Source organism: Rhizopus delemar, genomic scaffold, assembly GCF_000149305.1.
Source record: "Rhizopus delemar RA 99-880 supercont3.9 genomic scaffold, whole genome shotgun sequence".
In the NCBI taxonomy this organism is placed as follows: Eukaryota; Fungi; Mucoromycota; class Mucoromycetes; order Mucorales; family Rhizopodaceae; genus Rhizopus; species Rhizopus delemar.
Genome location: NW_027137835.1, coordinates 1962728 through 1977596, shown reverse-complemented (window position 1 = coordinate 1977596; position 14869 = coordinate 1962728). Strand labels below are relative to the sequence as shown.

At 32.6% G+C, this 14869-nt stretch overlaps 7 protein-coding genes across 7 annotated transcripts; 1 reads left to right on the top strand and 6 right to left on the bottom strand.

Annotated features, from left to right (window-relative positions):
* Nucleotides 1-1956: 1956 nt before the first annotated feature.
* Nucleotides 1957-2334, bottom strand: RO3G_11830 (uncharacterized protein; the record flags this gene model as incomplete). The annotated part of the gene is made up of 2 exons (XM_067666414.1): nucleotides 1957-2186; nucleotides 2298-2334. 2 exons carry the CDS (start codon nucleotides 2332-2334, stop codon nucleotides 1957-1959), a joined length of 267 nt encoding a protein of 88 aa, XP_067522515.1.
* A 2067-nt stretch (nucleotides 2335-4401) lies between these two features.
* On the bottom strand, nucleotides 4402-4890 carry RO3G_11829 (uncharacterized protein; the record flags this gene model as incomplete). Its single annotated transcript, XM_067666413.1, has 1 exon — nucleotides 4402-4890. One exon carries the CDS (start codon nucleotides 4888-4890, stop codon nucleotides 4402-4404), a length of 489 nt encoding a protein of 162 aa, XP_067522514.1.
* Nucleotides 4891-6497: 1607 nt separating this feature from the next.
* Nucleotides 6498-6911, bottom strand: RO3G_11828 (uncharacterized protein; the record flags this gene model as incomplete). The annotated part of the gene is made up of 1 exon (XM_067666412.1): nucleotides 6498-6911. The coding sequence occupies one exon, from the start codon at nucleotides 6909-6911 to the stop codon at nucleotides 6498-6500; it is 414 nt and encodes a 137-aa protein (XP_067522513.1).
* A 354-nt stretch (nucleotides 6912-7265) lies between these two features.
* Nucleotides 7266-7574, bottom strand: RO3G_11827 (uncharacterized protein; the record flags this gene model as incomplete). Its single annotated transcript, XM_067666411.1, has 2 exons — nucleotides 7266-7277; nucleotides 7323-7574. The coding sequence occupies 2 exons, from the start codon at nucleotides 7572-7574 to the stop codon at nucleotides 7266-7268; spliced, it is 264 nt and encodes an 87-aa protein (XP_067522512.1).
* Nucleotides 7575-8480: 906 nt separating this feature from the next.
* Nucleotides 8481-10168, bottom strand: RO3G_11826 (uncharacterized protein; the record flags this gene model as incomplete). The annotated part of the gene is made up of 4 exons (XM_067666410.1): nucleotides 8481-9305; nucleotides 9355-9687; nucleotides 9737-10050; nucleotides 10105-10168. The coding sequence occupies 4 exons, from the start codon at nucleotides 10166-10168 to the stop codon at nucleotides 8481-8483; spliced, it is 1536 nt and encodes a 511-aa protein (XP_067522511.1).
* A 317-nt stretch (nucleotides 10169-10485) lies between these two features.
* Nucleotides 10486-11438, top strand: RO3G_11825 (uncharacterized protein; the record flags this gene model as incomplete). Its single annotated transcript, XM_067666409.1, has 7 exons — nucleotides 10486-10565; nucleotides 10620-10630; nucleotides 10686-10738; nucleotides 10857-10888; nucleotides 10954-10984; nucleotides 11048-11266; nucleotides 11433-11438. The coding sequence occupies 7 exons, from the start codon at nucleotides 10486-10488 to the stop codon at nucleotides 11436-11438; spliced, it is 432 nt and encodes a 143-aa protein (XP_067522510.1).
* A 76-nt stretch (nucleotides 11439-11514) lies between these two features.
* On the bottom strand, nucleotides 11515-12441 carry RO3G_11824 (uncharacterized protein; the record flags this gene model as incomplete). The annotated part of the gene is made up of 1 exon (XM_067666408.1): nucleotides 11515-12441. One exon carries the CDS (start codon nucleotides 12439-12441, stop codon nucleotides 11515-11517), a length of 927 nt encoding a protein of 308 aa, XP_067522509.1.
* Nucleotides 12442-14869: the final 2428 nt, after the last annotated feature.

Below are 14869 nucleotides of genomic sequence, written 5' to 3'. Positions count from 1 at the left end.
AATCAAACGACTAGAAAAATGCTCTGATCCTTATATAGTAGGATGAGCGCCTTCTTGCTCTTCTTCAGATGTCTTGATTATTGGAGATAAGGGATGTTCTCAAGTCAATATTCTTGTTCGTCTCAATTTGCTAAACTAGGTAAAACGAAACGGTTACTTTTCAGAATTAGGTCTAATCAAATTAGCTATTCTCAATCGTATTGCATTCATAGCTATATTATAAAGATCTAAAATAGCCTAATAAAGTTGTTCATTATAAATATAAAGGTATTAGAGTTATATATATAAATGAGTGACCTAATAATCAGGTAAAGGTAGCTGAAGACGATCAGAGATTTGGTAATTATTTTGTAAATTGTTAAAGGTTATGCTTTTTCAAAAGTCTTTATTTTCCTTAAGCTTACTTATGCAGAGAGTATGACTATCGTTGATGTATCAATCTATTTCAATAAGCGAACAATATTCATGCATCCCAGTGACAGAATGAAACCATTTTTACTCTTTTTTGCATAAACTCTAGAATTATCAATAGAGTTGACGAGAGCAACATGTTGGATCGTTTAAAATACACTTGTTATTTAAGCTTCATGACCATTAGAGAGACACTTGATGCGTTTTTTTTTATATATACTACTTGAATACTGTTTTTTAGGTTGTGAAAGGAAAAAGTGCGGACGTCTTATGTCGACTGTTGATCGTTAAAAGAAAGGGACGCAATTTTAGCTTTATTTTGTTTTTTTTCTTTAAACTTCAAATTTGCATCCTTCACTGACAGCGCAAAAGCAGAAAAAAAGCCTTACTCTTGTCATCATACTAGCAAGATGGATTTCTTATCGCCTGCACACATTCTACTGTGGGCAAATCTTTGATGTTTGCATAACTTATTTGCTCTTTATTATGCAACCACATCACGTCAGCATAATTCAGTTTGAAACGAGTTCTGCACCAATCAATCACCAATATAAAGCAATCCAGTCATTGTTGAAAAAGCATTTTTCTTTTCTTTTCTTTACAATTTTTTTTTGTTCAACTTTTCTTATTGCAAGTCATACTTTGTTTGAACTATGCACTAATGATTTATTTATTTAGTATGCTTCATTGAATATATGCTCAAAAAGCTTTAGCTACTGCTATGCTATAATGAGGGTATTCAATTGATTAGACATTGAAAATTAACATTTGAATAGAAGATATTCTATTATCATGAAAATGTGTGCTGTTGTGCTCAAACGTACGTGGCTACCTTTATTACAAAAAGGATAAAAATAACTAGGTATTTGGTATACTCTATGGGTTCCTTCCTTTATTAAATATGTATCAGCTAGCTTATTTTGCTGCTTCTATGGTGTGCTGTCTCTGTGTCCTCCTTTGCTTATCGCAAGACTGAAGCAATGGTCTTTTGGGTTTAGTTTGTTTTTTTTTGCCTTTTTTTTTTTTTTTTTTTTTAATTGAAATATAAATAAATATTAGCTTTTGTGCACAACTTCTTTAACCAATTGCATAATAAATGAGCAGACAACAGTATTGGAAACTATTGGTTACTATGCAGTCTGAATAAGTATCAATGACATAAATGAAGTAAAACATTACAAAAGTTTTTTTGTTTATTGGTCTTGAATTTGCATTGCTTCTTGATTATTATGATGTTTAATTGGTTATAAAAAAAACAAAGCATTAAGGATCATTTATCGTGATATGTTTACATTGATCTCGATTCATATTATTGCCTCAATGGTTACTTTTCTTTGTATCCAGCGAGTCATTTTTGCTTTGAAACTTCCCACGCGTCAAAACGTTACACGACATAAGATGATGCTGATATGAGATGTCAAGAAGGTAGACAATAAAAGAGAATGGGAGTCTGTTATTTTTATTTTTATAAATCAATAAAATGAAACAGAAAGAATGCAATAAATATGTAAGAAGTTGTTAATAATAAAGAAAAAGAAAAGAAAACTATGTTAATAATGCTTCAATAGACATCACGTATCGACTGGATGCAAATGAGCTATTTTTGTCTTTGAGGGATTTTTTTTGCATCAGACATTCACATTTCTGATGAACCTTCTTGGTCTTTCTTTTCTCTCTGCAATTTTCACATTGGCTGATAGGCCTTCCTTTTTTTCGAACTACTTTTAGTAATCGCTCTTTATGGTCACAACGAGAAGATCGATGCCCCTGGAATACTGAGTATTAATTTTAAAGAAGCTATTGTTTTCTTATTTTATGTTACCTGTATACACGCTAATTATGTATTATAAGCGTTCGAAGCAACATTAAAAAAGTTCTTTACTTACTTTCACAAGCATATTTTATATTATTAATAATGATCATTTCGTATTCTGTCTAATTGAATGTCAATGAATACTATTTGCTATAGTCTCTCGAAGAAGAAGAAAAGAAAAGGAAAAAAGACGCTTTTATACGGCAAAAATGTTAATAGCGCAAAAAAGAAAAGAAAAGTAAACAAAAAAATAGCGCAAAGAAGAGGGGAATAATATCGTATGGGGTGCTTATTTTTTGGGTAAATAAAAGAGGTAGTTTTGCCATTAGCCGTCACCAAATATAGTAAAAGTGATTGTCAACCATTATCACAATCAAATACACAACTAATTTTCTCGGATTAAAAACCTATTTAAAGGGCATTTTAATGTATACAAGAAGAATACCAATTTGATTCATATTGATTGTATCTAATTTTCTTACAATTGGTTTTCTTCTTATTCAAAAAAAAGCGCAAGTAAAATTATTTAGCAGCTCATTGTATTATGGAAAATGAGTTTGAGGAAAAAAGAGATCATCCAAAATTAATGATTTCGGAAACATAGTTGATTTCCTATTGGATAAATAAAATTAGTCCGTTTATTGGTATCACGTCAACATCCTATCTGCCCCTGATCCTATATCCTCTTTCTTGTCCTGAGAGCACAGTTTATCATTTAATCACATATATGATTCTAAGTGGAGTGCTAAGTGATATCATGCGTACTGAATATATTCAAACTATTGATCATTTGACTGTCTTCGAATGACATGAACCATTTAAGAAAGTATCCTGTCACAAACAAGGATAAATACAGTGAGCTTATTTTGATAGACAACAAACATATGCTATTCTATTGAAAGAGAGATAAAAGGATAGCAAGGAAAATGTAATGGTTGTAGTTTTGATTCTCTTAAAAAAGATTTCTTTTCTAAAATCATAAATAGTCATTCTTTTACAGAAAAAAAAAACTCCAAAAACCACTTTCCTCCTCTGATTATTACACTATCATCTTTCCTATCATAAAGTAGCCAAAGTAAAAATTTGATTAGGAATTGAGTTTGACTTGATGATTCATTTGATAAAGTCAGTTTTATTTCCAATTTATTAAAAAAGTGGGGGAAGAGGGATTAAAAAGATTAGCTTAAGCGAGCTATTTAATTTAACATAAAAGGAAATATTGTGTGGAGTACATTTAATGTGCTACATGACATTTGTTATTACAAGGAAAAGAAAGCCAACTGAAATAACGTTAAAAAGTAGAAATATATTTATAAAACAAGAAAGATCCTTATATACATATACATTGACAATAGCATTTTATTTTTATTCTTTTCAGTCAATAAAGAAAAAGGGTTTAATCTATGATTAAAATGAAAACACGTATCTTTTTGTTGATATTCTTTTGCTGTCAATATACATAAATTGGACAGGCTAATATTGACACTGTTGAGAGCATAACAATCATATCCAAATCCTTACATTTCCTTTTCCTCTTTTTTGCTACCCTTTTGTTCATAAGCAAAGGGCGCTTGTAACACATGGAATCGTTTCAGAAATAATGAGCTCACAGCTCAGCATTCTATGTGCTTCTTGAATACGAATTATTTAATTCTCAAGCTAGCACTATTTTATCTAGTCTTTTTTATATAAGACACATGATTAATTGATATTCCCTCATTTCAGAATGTCAATTTACATGTTTCTCTCGGTTCTACAGGAACGATGAAATCGAACCCCATATGATGACAAGAAGCATATTATTTTACTGAAAACAGCTTGTAATCAAATCACAGTCACTTGCTCTTTCAATGACTTGAAGGCATTATACAATGCATTCTATTAACCATTTGAAGCTTATTAGCAACTAAATAAATGCAAACTAAATGAAACAAAGGCAACTACAAGAATTAAGCTAGGACAAGAAAGGATAATGTACTACATTATGCAAAGTCTAAATTTGTCTGATGTTATGAACAGAATCTAGTAAGCTATACTTTGAGAATACAATCTTTCTATTGTGAAAAACATGAAATTAAATACCTTTCAAGGTCATGCATAGGCAAAAAAATTTGTATAATGATTAAATATAGCAATATTTTGGAATAAGATTAAAAAAAAAAAAAAAAAAAAAAACTTTATTCGTTCATGTTTGGTCTTAATAAATGATCAATTTTATAAGCTATTCCATTAATGGCTTCAACAGGATGACTTGTATCAACAACTGTATGCTCATTCAAGATAATTTTTTGGGAAGATGAATCATATCTTACTGGAATCGATTGTCCAGGGAATAAGGTATGAAGAGAGTCTGTTTGAGTCAATGAGTCTGAGTCAATCTTGATATTGGGTACAATATGGTTTCTAAGAAAGTCGTCCAGATGGCTTCGGGTATAGATATCAAGTTCATTCCGAAAAGCACTATTAACTGGACAAAACACAGTATAGAGTTGACTGTTGTCATCATTAGTATGATTCATCAAGTTAAAGACGTCTTCTACTTGAGTCAAAACATCCATAAAAGTGGATAATGATGGGTCGGGTGCAAGCTTATCAAACAATGATTGGCTTGCACTATTTGATTTATAATCGGGTGCATTGGGTTCATATAAAAGCTCCTGTGCCATAACAAATGAAAATAAAAAGTAAAAGAACTGAATAAAATGCATTTTTTTAATAAATGAAAAAGAAAAAGAGAAGAAAAATAAACAAAAAATAAACATATGACTAGATTTTGATTGGTTAAAAATAGCATGCTTAAATGCAGTCAGTACGATTGATTGCCAGTTTTTAATCGCAAAATGAAATCCATTTGTCGGTTTGATTTCAAAAAGGGATAGATTCGACCTTGACTAGCATATTTAATCTTCTATACTCTATTTCTTTTGATTCACACTACTCTCAGACGTGCACACCTTCTATTCAATAAATAAAAATAAGCTGCCTATTTGCAAAAAAAATCCAAGCTTAAACCAAACGATGACATCCACTTCATAATATTATACGATTATACTGAAGGTTTTCGCAATAAGAAAACAGGAAGGTTAAGCTGGAAGCAATGTTTTTCTGAAAGTTGTAAAGATAATGTTGAATAATGGAATATGGTAATTCTGAAAGCCTACGATCACAATACAGCAAACACTTTTTATCTCGAAATGAAGATCGAGCTTTTTTTTTTATGTGCATGTATTGCTTTATATATTATTTTTATGTTTATTACTAACTACTGCGTTACTATTGGCCCCTTTCTCTTCATCTTTTACATATACTTTACCTTTACCAACAATACGTTTTTTTTTTATTTATATTTAATATTGTTTCTTTACTTGTTTCATTGACTCATAACTTGCAATTGTTTTAGTAAATTTTTATTAAATACAAAACAGTTATTTATTTGATTGATTATCATCAACAAGCAATAAAGACTTTTTATAACATGAATAGCTTTAAATATATCCGCTGATGCATGATGTACCTTTTGATTAATGATAATGCTATCCTTTGATAACAATAAAATTCATGTTGCCCAAAAATTACATGGTATTTCTCTAACAAAAGGAAGTTTTGACACTGTGAAGGATGTTCAATAAGGCTTTGGCTCAGTTTCTCAACTTCAATAACAAGACAAATTGGGAAAGAGTTATATTTTGTGTTGTTTGAATAAAATACGCAGTATACACCTTCTCGTTAATATTAATAAAAATAGATGGGAAGGCTGAGGAAGGATTTGAAAGTTACAGAACATCACACATGTTTTTAGTTATAAATTCTGTAGATGCATCAGTATACGTGTTTTCCAGAGCTTCAACAAGGTTCATCGTTATAGCATTTTGTTATATGTTGGCTTGTCAGTATAATCCTGCTTATTAGATCACTGCCTGGTTTACAGCCATTGATCTGGTCGATACGGCTGTATGAAATCACCTACAGTAATAGCACTAGGTCTAGACTTGCGTGTACTACGTGTAATGCGCCCCTGATGTTCCTCAACGATGGGTCGCTCTACATGATCAGTGACATGTCGCTTATACTCAATAGATACAGTTGCATGTTTTGGGCAATCTTTGAATAAATGTTCGGGATTGCCGCAAGTATAGCATGTCTTAGCGCGACGATTTTCCAGCTTAGGGAAAACCTGTTTGGTATGACCCGGTTTGTGACAGTAGAAGCAATGTTTTTCCATACTCTTCCATGATGTCATGATTAGACAGTATTTATCCAAATGCTTTACATGCTATAATTCCCGAAAAGTAAAGCCTTCTTCAGAGACGATATTAATAATTACGTATCCTTTGCCGAAAAACAGATTTGTAGCAGGGTCTAAAAGAATACCAACGTGTAGTACCTTGCCGTATTGGCTCAACACTTGACGCAACAAAGGAGTTAGCTCACCAGGACGTAAAATTAGTAGTATTTCCAGTGAGATTCGGTAGATAGAACTGTTAGTTGACAGTGTGGGAGTGCCAATGATAGTGATATTTTCCACCTGTACTCCGGTAGAGCATGCTTTGGTTTGTGCCTCAACCGAATCAAGAGCCGCAACTACTCCCTGGCGTGCATCCTGGTTTACAGAAACAGCTTCAATAGTTTCAGAGGATTGGTTAGATAAAGCCTTTAAAAAGACTACTGGCAAAATAGCGGTCTGCATTTCAAAAGCGACGCTGTTTTTTTTTTTTTTTTTTTTTTTTTTTTTTTTTTTTTTTTCAGTTGATTGTACCCAAAGGCGAGCCTAGCGTCTTTCTCTAGCAATCTTCTTTGTCTTTAAATCATCAAATACAGGAATACTAGCGCATTTAATTGCTCGAGACTATGCCGTAAAAGTTTACCAGAATGAAGCTGAACCCTGTGCATGGTGTACATTGCGATTAGTATCATCAGTCACACCAAATAAATTTTCGAACAAAATGTTGAAACAAAATTTTGAAAAAATATGTCAAATCTCAAGACCAACTAATACATGTAAACTTAAGATTGGGATTTCAGATTGTGAAAAAAGAAAGGTTCAAGTGCTTACCTAAGGATATATATATATATAAAGTCATTTTCAGCATTCTGTTACGCCGCCTTTAGCTTTGATAACTGCTTCACATCGCTTCTTCATGCTTTGAACTAACTGGTAGGTAAACTCATCATCCAGACTTTCTCGCTCTTCTTGTAAAGCTACCTTCAATTGATCCAGATTTTTGACGGACAATCTCTTTCTCTCAATTTGTCTTTCAAGGGCATTCTGAACATGCTCGATAGGGTTCAAATCAGGGCTTTGAGTAGGCCAGTACTCAAAGCTCCTAATTTGTAGGGTTTCCTTCCACATCGAGCATAACCATCTGTATGACAGGAAGCTCCATCCTCTTGGAAGATAAAATCCCTCTCCTGATGCTTTATGACACTTGTAAACCAAGGATGAAACCTGTTGGCCAAATTATTGATGTATGCTTCTTGGTCTATAGAATTGGTGTCAATAATCCCTAAATCATAGTACCACCACCACCTTACTTGGCTGTAGATACTATGTTTCTTTCATCATAATGCTCTCCTTCCTCCCTGAGCACTCTTTTTCCGCGTTTACTGCCTTCTACACAAAAGCGCGACTCATCAGACTAAACAACGTTTCTTCATTTGTCTTCCGTCCAATCGAGATGCTCCTTCCCCTATCGGAGCTTACGTTTGCGGTGTCTTGCAGTCAATCTAGGCTTGTGAGCTGCTCTGTACGATTTGAAGTTGAGTCGATCCACATATGATCAAAGAGTTTCTATACAAACAAAAACATCTAGCTTTGCTAATTCTTTATAAAAAGCAAAAGGATCCTCTCCAACCATCCTCTTCAAGTGCCTTTCAGTTCTTTCGTTTATTTTCAATGGTTGCCCAATTTGCTTGTGAGGCAAAGGGCTGCCATAGTTATCAATCTTGACTTTTATATTTTGCACAGTGGACTTGTTCAATCCAGCAAGTTCTGCAATCTCTCTAATCGTGTGATATGTTCTAAGAAGATAAACCCTCCTGCTTTACTTTCTTTTGTTTCATCTTCAAATATAACTAAATGTCGTGTGCAATCTATGGGGATTCGAGCTGACATGGTTTTATAATGAGTTGATGGATGAGAAAAAGGCAACTTTATTTTGTTATGAGTATAAAATTATCCTTTATAAACCTCTTTGTCCGAGAATTTATTTGGCGTGATTGTAATTGCAGTGCTGCATGCACAATGACAATGACAATGCTATTTATTCCACAACAATCTGATATCTGGACTTAATTTATAGCCAATTCCTTCCATTTCTTCCGTCAACAAATGAAATCGAGGGTCTCTGTTATAAGACAACTTCTTTGCTAATACTTCATAACATGTTTGAGGGGGAAGAAAGCCTCGTTCTTTCATTTCTTCAAGGTAATTGAATGCTTTTTCATAATTAGTTCGATTGCAAGAAAGCTCAATCATTTTCGCAAAAGTATCTGCATTGGGGCTAACATTCGCCTTCTTCATTTCTTCAATCACTGCTCGATCCATCTTATTCACTCGTCCTTTCACACAAACTTCCAAAACAGCATTGTATGTGTCAACATCTGGTATCACACCAAATTTAGCTGCTTCACGATAGATCCCAAATGTACGTTCAACATCTCCATTATCGACAGAGGCAAGAAGAAGAACATTAAAATCCACAATATCCACACTTTTTTTCTTCTTTCTCAGTTCCTTTAAAATATCATAAGCATCATCTAATGCTTTGCTATCACTGCTCAACTTTTCACGAAGAGATTGAATGGATTTTATCGTAGGTGGAACACCAGATACGCGCATGATATCAAGCACATTAAATGCACTCACCAAATCATCCTTAACAAGGTATGCTTCCATCAAGGGTGTAAAATAATGTTGCTTGTAAGGATATCCACTAGTGCTGAGCTGACGAATCACATCCTTGGCTAATTTTGAATCACCTCTTTTGGCTGCCACTCGAAGCACTTGAAGACAAGTACCTTCATCAGGACGTAAAGAATATTTACCAACTGCCTTATTCCAGCAATAAGTGACTATATCAATCTAATCATAAACAGCAGTTGGTTACACGTCTCTTTCATTTTCTTTCTACCTCATCTTCACGTGTACCAAGCCGTAACACATTAAAATACATGCGTGGTTGACTATCGACTGGTAAGCCATTATCTTCTGCTTCCTTTAACAGCTTGAAAGCAACGTCTGATGAGCTTGCCCGACAGGCGCCGATCAAGAAGGAATATGAAAGCACTGTAGGCGCTATTCCCTTTTGCTTCATTTCTTTAAATATTTCCAATGCGAGCTGAAGGTTGCCTTGTTGAGCTTCCAGTAAGTGAATATATGTGACTCCATTTAATTCAATTCCTTTATTCTGCATCTCATCTTTTAATCGAAGTTGGGCATTCGTATCTTTATTGTTTCCAAACGCCTGTTGTTATAACAAATTATTAGATGTTTATATAAAAAAAGGTTCTTACTTTCATAATATAATTATAGGTATCTATTGTAGGCTTTATTCCTTCTTTTTCCATTCTATCTAATGTTTCTGAAATAGCTTTTTGATCCTTGACTCTAGCATAAGCTGTCAAAAGAGCATTGTATGTGTTGAGATCATAGCGAAGATTTCGAATATTCATCTCTTCGACAACACTCATTACTTTTTCCAATGCTATCTTTGGAGAGTATTTACGAGAACGGATCAAATCAGTAAGTTGGGCATTCATTTTTGCAAGTGTCGTAGTGGGATGATTATGAAACACGATTCTTTTGCTAGCAGTGGAGTTGAAGCGAACTTTACAGGAATTATAAAAAGCAGTGGATGAATAAATAAATAAAAAAAGCTTACTTGATTTGTTGATCCATTGCTTATTTAAATTGAGTAAGTTTAATCTTGCTTTGGTTTGATTCATTTTTTTTTTCTAGATCTTGAAAAGATTGAATTATTCAGGGTTCGTCGGGTTTGTCTGAAAAAAAAAAAAAAAAAAAAAAAAAAAAAAAAAAAAAAAAAAAAAATTGGGGGGGACCCGAATAGCTCTTTATATGTTTTACAGGAGGAATATAATGTCTGAGTGCATTCATGTTTGAGACTTCTCTTTATTGATCAAGTAATGCAAGGTACAGTAATTCAATGCAAAAGACAAGATCGTATAACAGTCACTGTTTCTAATGAAAAATGCATGTCTCTTTTTTACTTATTTTTTCCCTCTTTTATTTTATTATATCAGCAATGAATAATAATATCCAGCATAGAGAAAGTAATATTAGTGTACGTCAAAGAGCAGCTGAAATTGACAAAAAGGAAAAAGAGTAATGATTGAGAATTTAAAAGATATTCCTTTACTGATTTTTTTTTTTTTTCAGTTTCATTAGAGGTACATACTATTTATAAAATAGATTCCAAAGAACATTCAATTCATAGTGATTTAGACAGTTTGTCATCAATGAAATCTTTTCAACAAGAAAAAGCAGGTTACTTGAAGGTAACTGAATCAGCTTCAAGAAAGCTTACAGGAAAACAAAAATCAACAACCTTAGATTCACATCGGGACAAGAAGATAAAGACAATATCAAACGAATCACACATACCACATTTAGTAGCACCTAGTAATGATGATCAATATGACTCCTCGGTACGATTAGAGTGTCTTTACGCGTATTATTTACAATATAAGCGACTACTTTATAATATGGACAGTCGATTTGCTGCTGCTCAATTAGCTTCCAAAGTAAAGTAGGATACATTATCGCTTAAAATAAAAGCTACGTATTAAATTCTTATCTCTTTGTAGAATGAATTAAACATTGGCTATGAAGCAGTAAAGGAACAAGAGGCAAAGATGAAGGCGAAAGAATTAGAAGAAGAAGCGAAAGAAAATGGAATAGTAAAGTATTTCTCGAGATTGAAAGAGGTGTTGAATAAAATAGATGAAAAATTGGAACAAGATGGAGAGATTGATTATTTAAAAGGTCTGTTGAATGATTTATTGATAGAACTCAAAGATATTAAGGTATAGTTTTATTGTGACCCTCATAAACCTTATTGACCTGGAAAGAGTAACAGATACCCGCATCAGCATACATGAAACTAAGATCTTGACAAAATGCACAGAATAATACGGGACATTATTGACTCATAAGGATGAAAGAGATATGTATATTTAATTTTATTTACAGAAATAAAGAATAAAGAATAAATAATAAAGAATGTTACAGATATACATGCAAAATAAAAAGCAAATATATTTTGGGTGTTGGTCTATACATTATGTTCAACTTTAATCATATTGCTAGCACATCCATTTTCTACACGAAGATGACGATTCAATGCGTCCATTCTAGCAAATGATTTACTACAAAATTGACAAGCAAACGGTTTGATTCCCCAATGTAACTTTTCATGTCGGTTGCGATCATGTTGACGTGCGAACCTTCTACCACACTGACTGCACGCAAAAGGTCTTTCGGAGGTATGGGTACGCATGTGAGATGAGAGGTTATAGGGACGGTTGAAGACTTTGGTACATCCTGGGTGAGTGCAAGGATAGTTACCGTTGCCACTGGCTGAATTCGATCTGGGCCTCTTTTCACTTTGGGTTCGGCGCACAGCTTTTTGAGTTGTTGATGAAAAATCTTGAGTAGGTGCAGGTGGTTCAGACAGTCGACGGTTTCTTTTGCTGGTTGGCTTGACGGTTAGATGTTCTTCGTATGAGGGTTGAGGTGATGGTATGATGGTTTGTGTTAATAAGTCAAGTGAATGAAATGAGCTAATGTCAAAATCATCTACTGTATTGACTGATAAAGCAGGAGATAATTGAATGTTAGGTGTCCAACTTAACCATTCAGCTTCTTGCTGATCAGTGCTAAGGAGCTCATCAAGAAATGAGGGTTGAGGTTGTTGTGCTGATAATTGTGGAGAATTTTCTGCTATAAATTGGTCAACGAAATTTAAAGAAGGTACGCCAATGGGTGTTGGCTCCGTAACAGAGATACAAGGCTGTATTTCTAAGCTTAATCTGTGATTCATATTTGCTTGAGGTTGAGACATGCTTGGAACCAAAGGGGCGATCAAAGGAATAGTTAACTCTTGAGCATAAATTTCATCTTGAGAAGTATTCATAAAGTTAAGATTATGTAATTGATTATTCATGGTTTCGTAAGAAGAATTATAAGCAAAAGACCACATATTTTATAAAGAACCTTTTTTAAATTTTATTTTTAATCTTGGCATTTATATACTTTTTTTTTATATGCAACCACACTGTTATATTTTTAGAATTATTGTTACACAAACAATTTTGTGAAATTTCGTTTGCTCAGCTTTTGCAGGCACTGAGTTATTTTTGAACTTGCGAAACATAAAGCAAATCTAAAAATAAAAATGTGTCACAAAATGCATCATTCTTTAATAAAAACTGCCAATACTGTGTTTGAGCTGTTGTCAGTTGATGATGTACTCCATTCTACACTTTTAATAGAATGACTAAAAGAGATAAATAGATTAATCTGAAGTGGAGTACTTTTTTTTAATTCACACAATGCTTCTTTATGATAGCTTAGATTAAAACATGTATAGATTCTATTGTTACTCAAAGACGTACGAGGTTAACTAAAATATTACAAAACATGCAAACACATCATTTTCTCTTTAATTAGATGCGATGGCACCTCCTAAATTATTTTGTTTTATGACTTTAGGCTTATTATATTTTTGTTTTAGAAGCTAATGGTTATTTCAAATAGTTTTCATGTGTCCCTGGAAGAATACCCGAAGTTCGGAAACGGAAAAAAAAAAAAAAAAAAAAAAACTGTTGCTGAATTGACTCTGAATAAACAGAAATGGTGGATGAGTGGTTTCGACTGAGGTTCCTTCTACTCTGATTTTTATATAAAAAAGAGGTACAAAGATTAAAAGAAATTATTCTTGAATGCATCTGTACTCTGCTTCTTTTTTGCAAGTAGGTTACAAGAGTACAACTGAAGAATGTTCGTTTTGTTTTACATACACCGCCTCAGCGTAACAGCTGATCAATCTTGTAACCTATTTCTATATATTGCGATTGGCCATCATCAACTCCTTTGTTCCCGAATTTAGATGTCAGAAAAAGAAAGTAAAATTGACGAGGATGCTTAAGCAAGAGTTCGACCATTATTGACTTATTCAATACTACATGCTTTGGAATGATTCAGTTCAAGTTGATATTAAACTCATCCCTATTTTAAAAAGAAATAAAAGACAATGAAAATTGAGATTTATATCGTTACACGAAATCAAACATCAAATTATTACAACACTCGTGCGACTTTGACTTTTTGTTCAATGTGCTTTATTGTGAGTTAATCATAAACTCTACTTTATATTTTGCCTTATAAACTCTTTTATTCTTGAATATTCTATTACAATCTTCTCTTGGAACAGATACATTTGATGGTGAAGAAGATGAATATGCAACTCATTTCTTGGACGTGGTAGTACATATCTTCTGAAAATCAGATAATCTGTAACCAAAGCAAAGGATTTTATAAATATATTTTAGAAAATCTGAGCTCAAGAAAACAGCTACCAACATAGCCTTACTGTTCTCATTGATTCGACTATTTTCAGTTGATTTGATTTATTACATGTTCCAAACAGTGATCAACAATAGAATATGACTCGTATCCTTTCGAAAGATGATCAATAAACCTTTGTCAATACATTTCAATACGAGTTTTAATAGTTATTTGAAACAGGAAAGGTTTTTAGCTTATTGAATCAGATGTATTAACTGACCTTATATTTTCTTTAGATTCAAAGAAAACAACTTATTCTGTCTTTGCTCTCCATCTAAGGAACTCTATAGAAGTACTTGTACAAAAAAAAAAGGAATATTTTTATAGTAAAATGAAATTATTTAAATAAATAGACCTATATTTCATGCAACATTATGCGTACAATGCAAATTTTACTTTTTTCTTTTCTGTTACAGCAACACAATAACTTTATAAAACTGTGCTTATTGTAGACATAGAACGGTTTGATAATAGATTAGTTAAGTATAGCGCATGCTGCTATCTCATCTTTCTCCTTCCTTTTATAATAATAGTTGCATTAATTGATAAAGAAGGCTTGCTCTATTTCTATAACATAGGAACAAGCTGATTATAAATTAAAATAAATGGTAGTTAAAGTAAATCAAAGTAGTTTAAGCCTTTCAAATATTTTTCCTGTGTAGTATGCGTTTTCTAATTATGATTTATCTGATAAATTTGAAACTTTTTGCTGACGGTTAAGGGTTTTATATCAAAGAGGGCATGAAGGTACTTTCAATGTCAAGAAATCAAAATTCTACTAATTAAAGAAAACATAATCGTTTCTTTTGATAAATACATTTTATGTTTGAAACAAAAAGGCATTATAAGTCATAAAAACATCATTTTCGTTTCTTTTTTTCGATACAAAATTGTATTTTATCCTAGAGGGTTGATGCTAAATGCTGATAAATAAGTATGCTTTTATAATGTTCAGATATCTTTTTATTCAACATGCTTAATCTCAATATGAAAAAAGGTTTTCTAATGTATCTTATGTTTCTTTTTTGCCTTACTAATCAATATACTTCATTACAGTATTA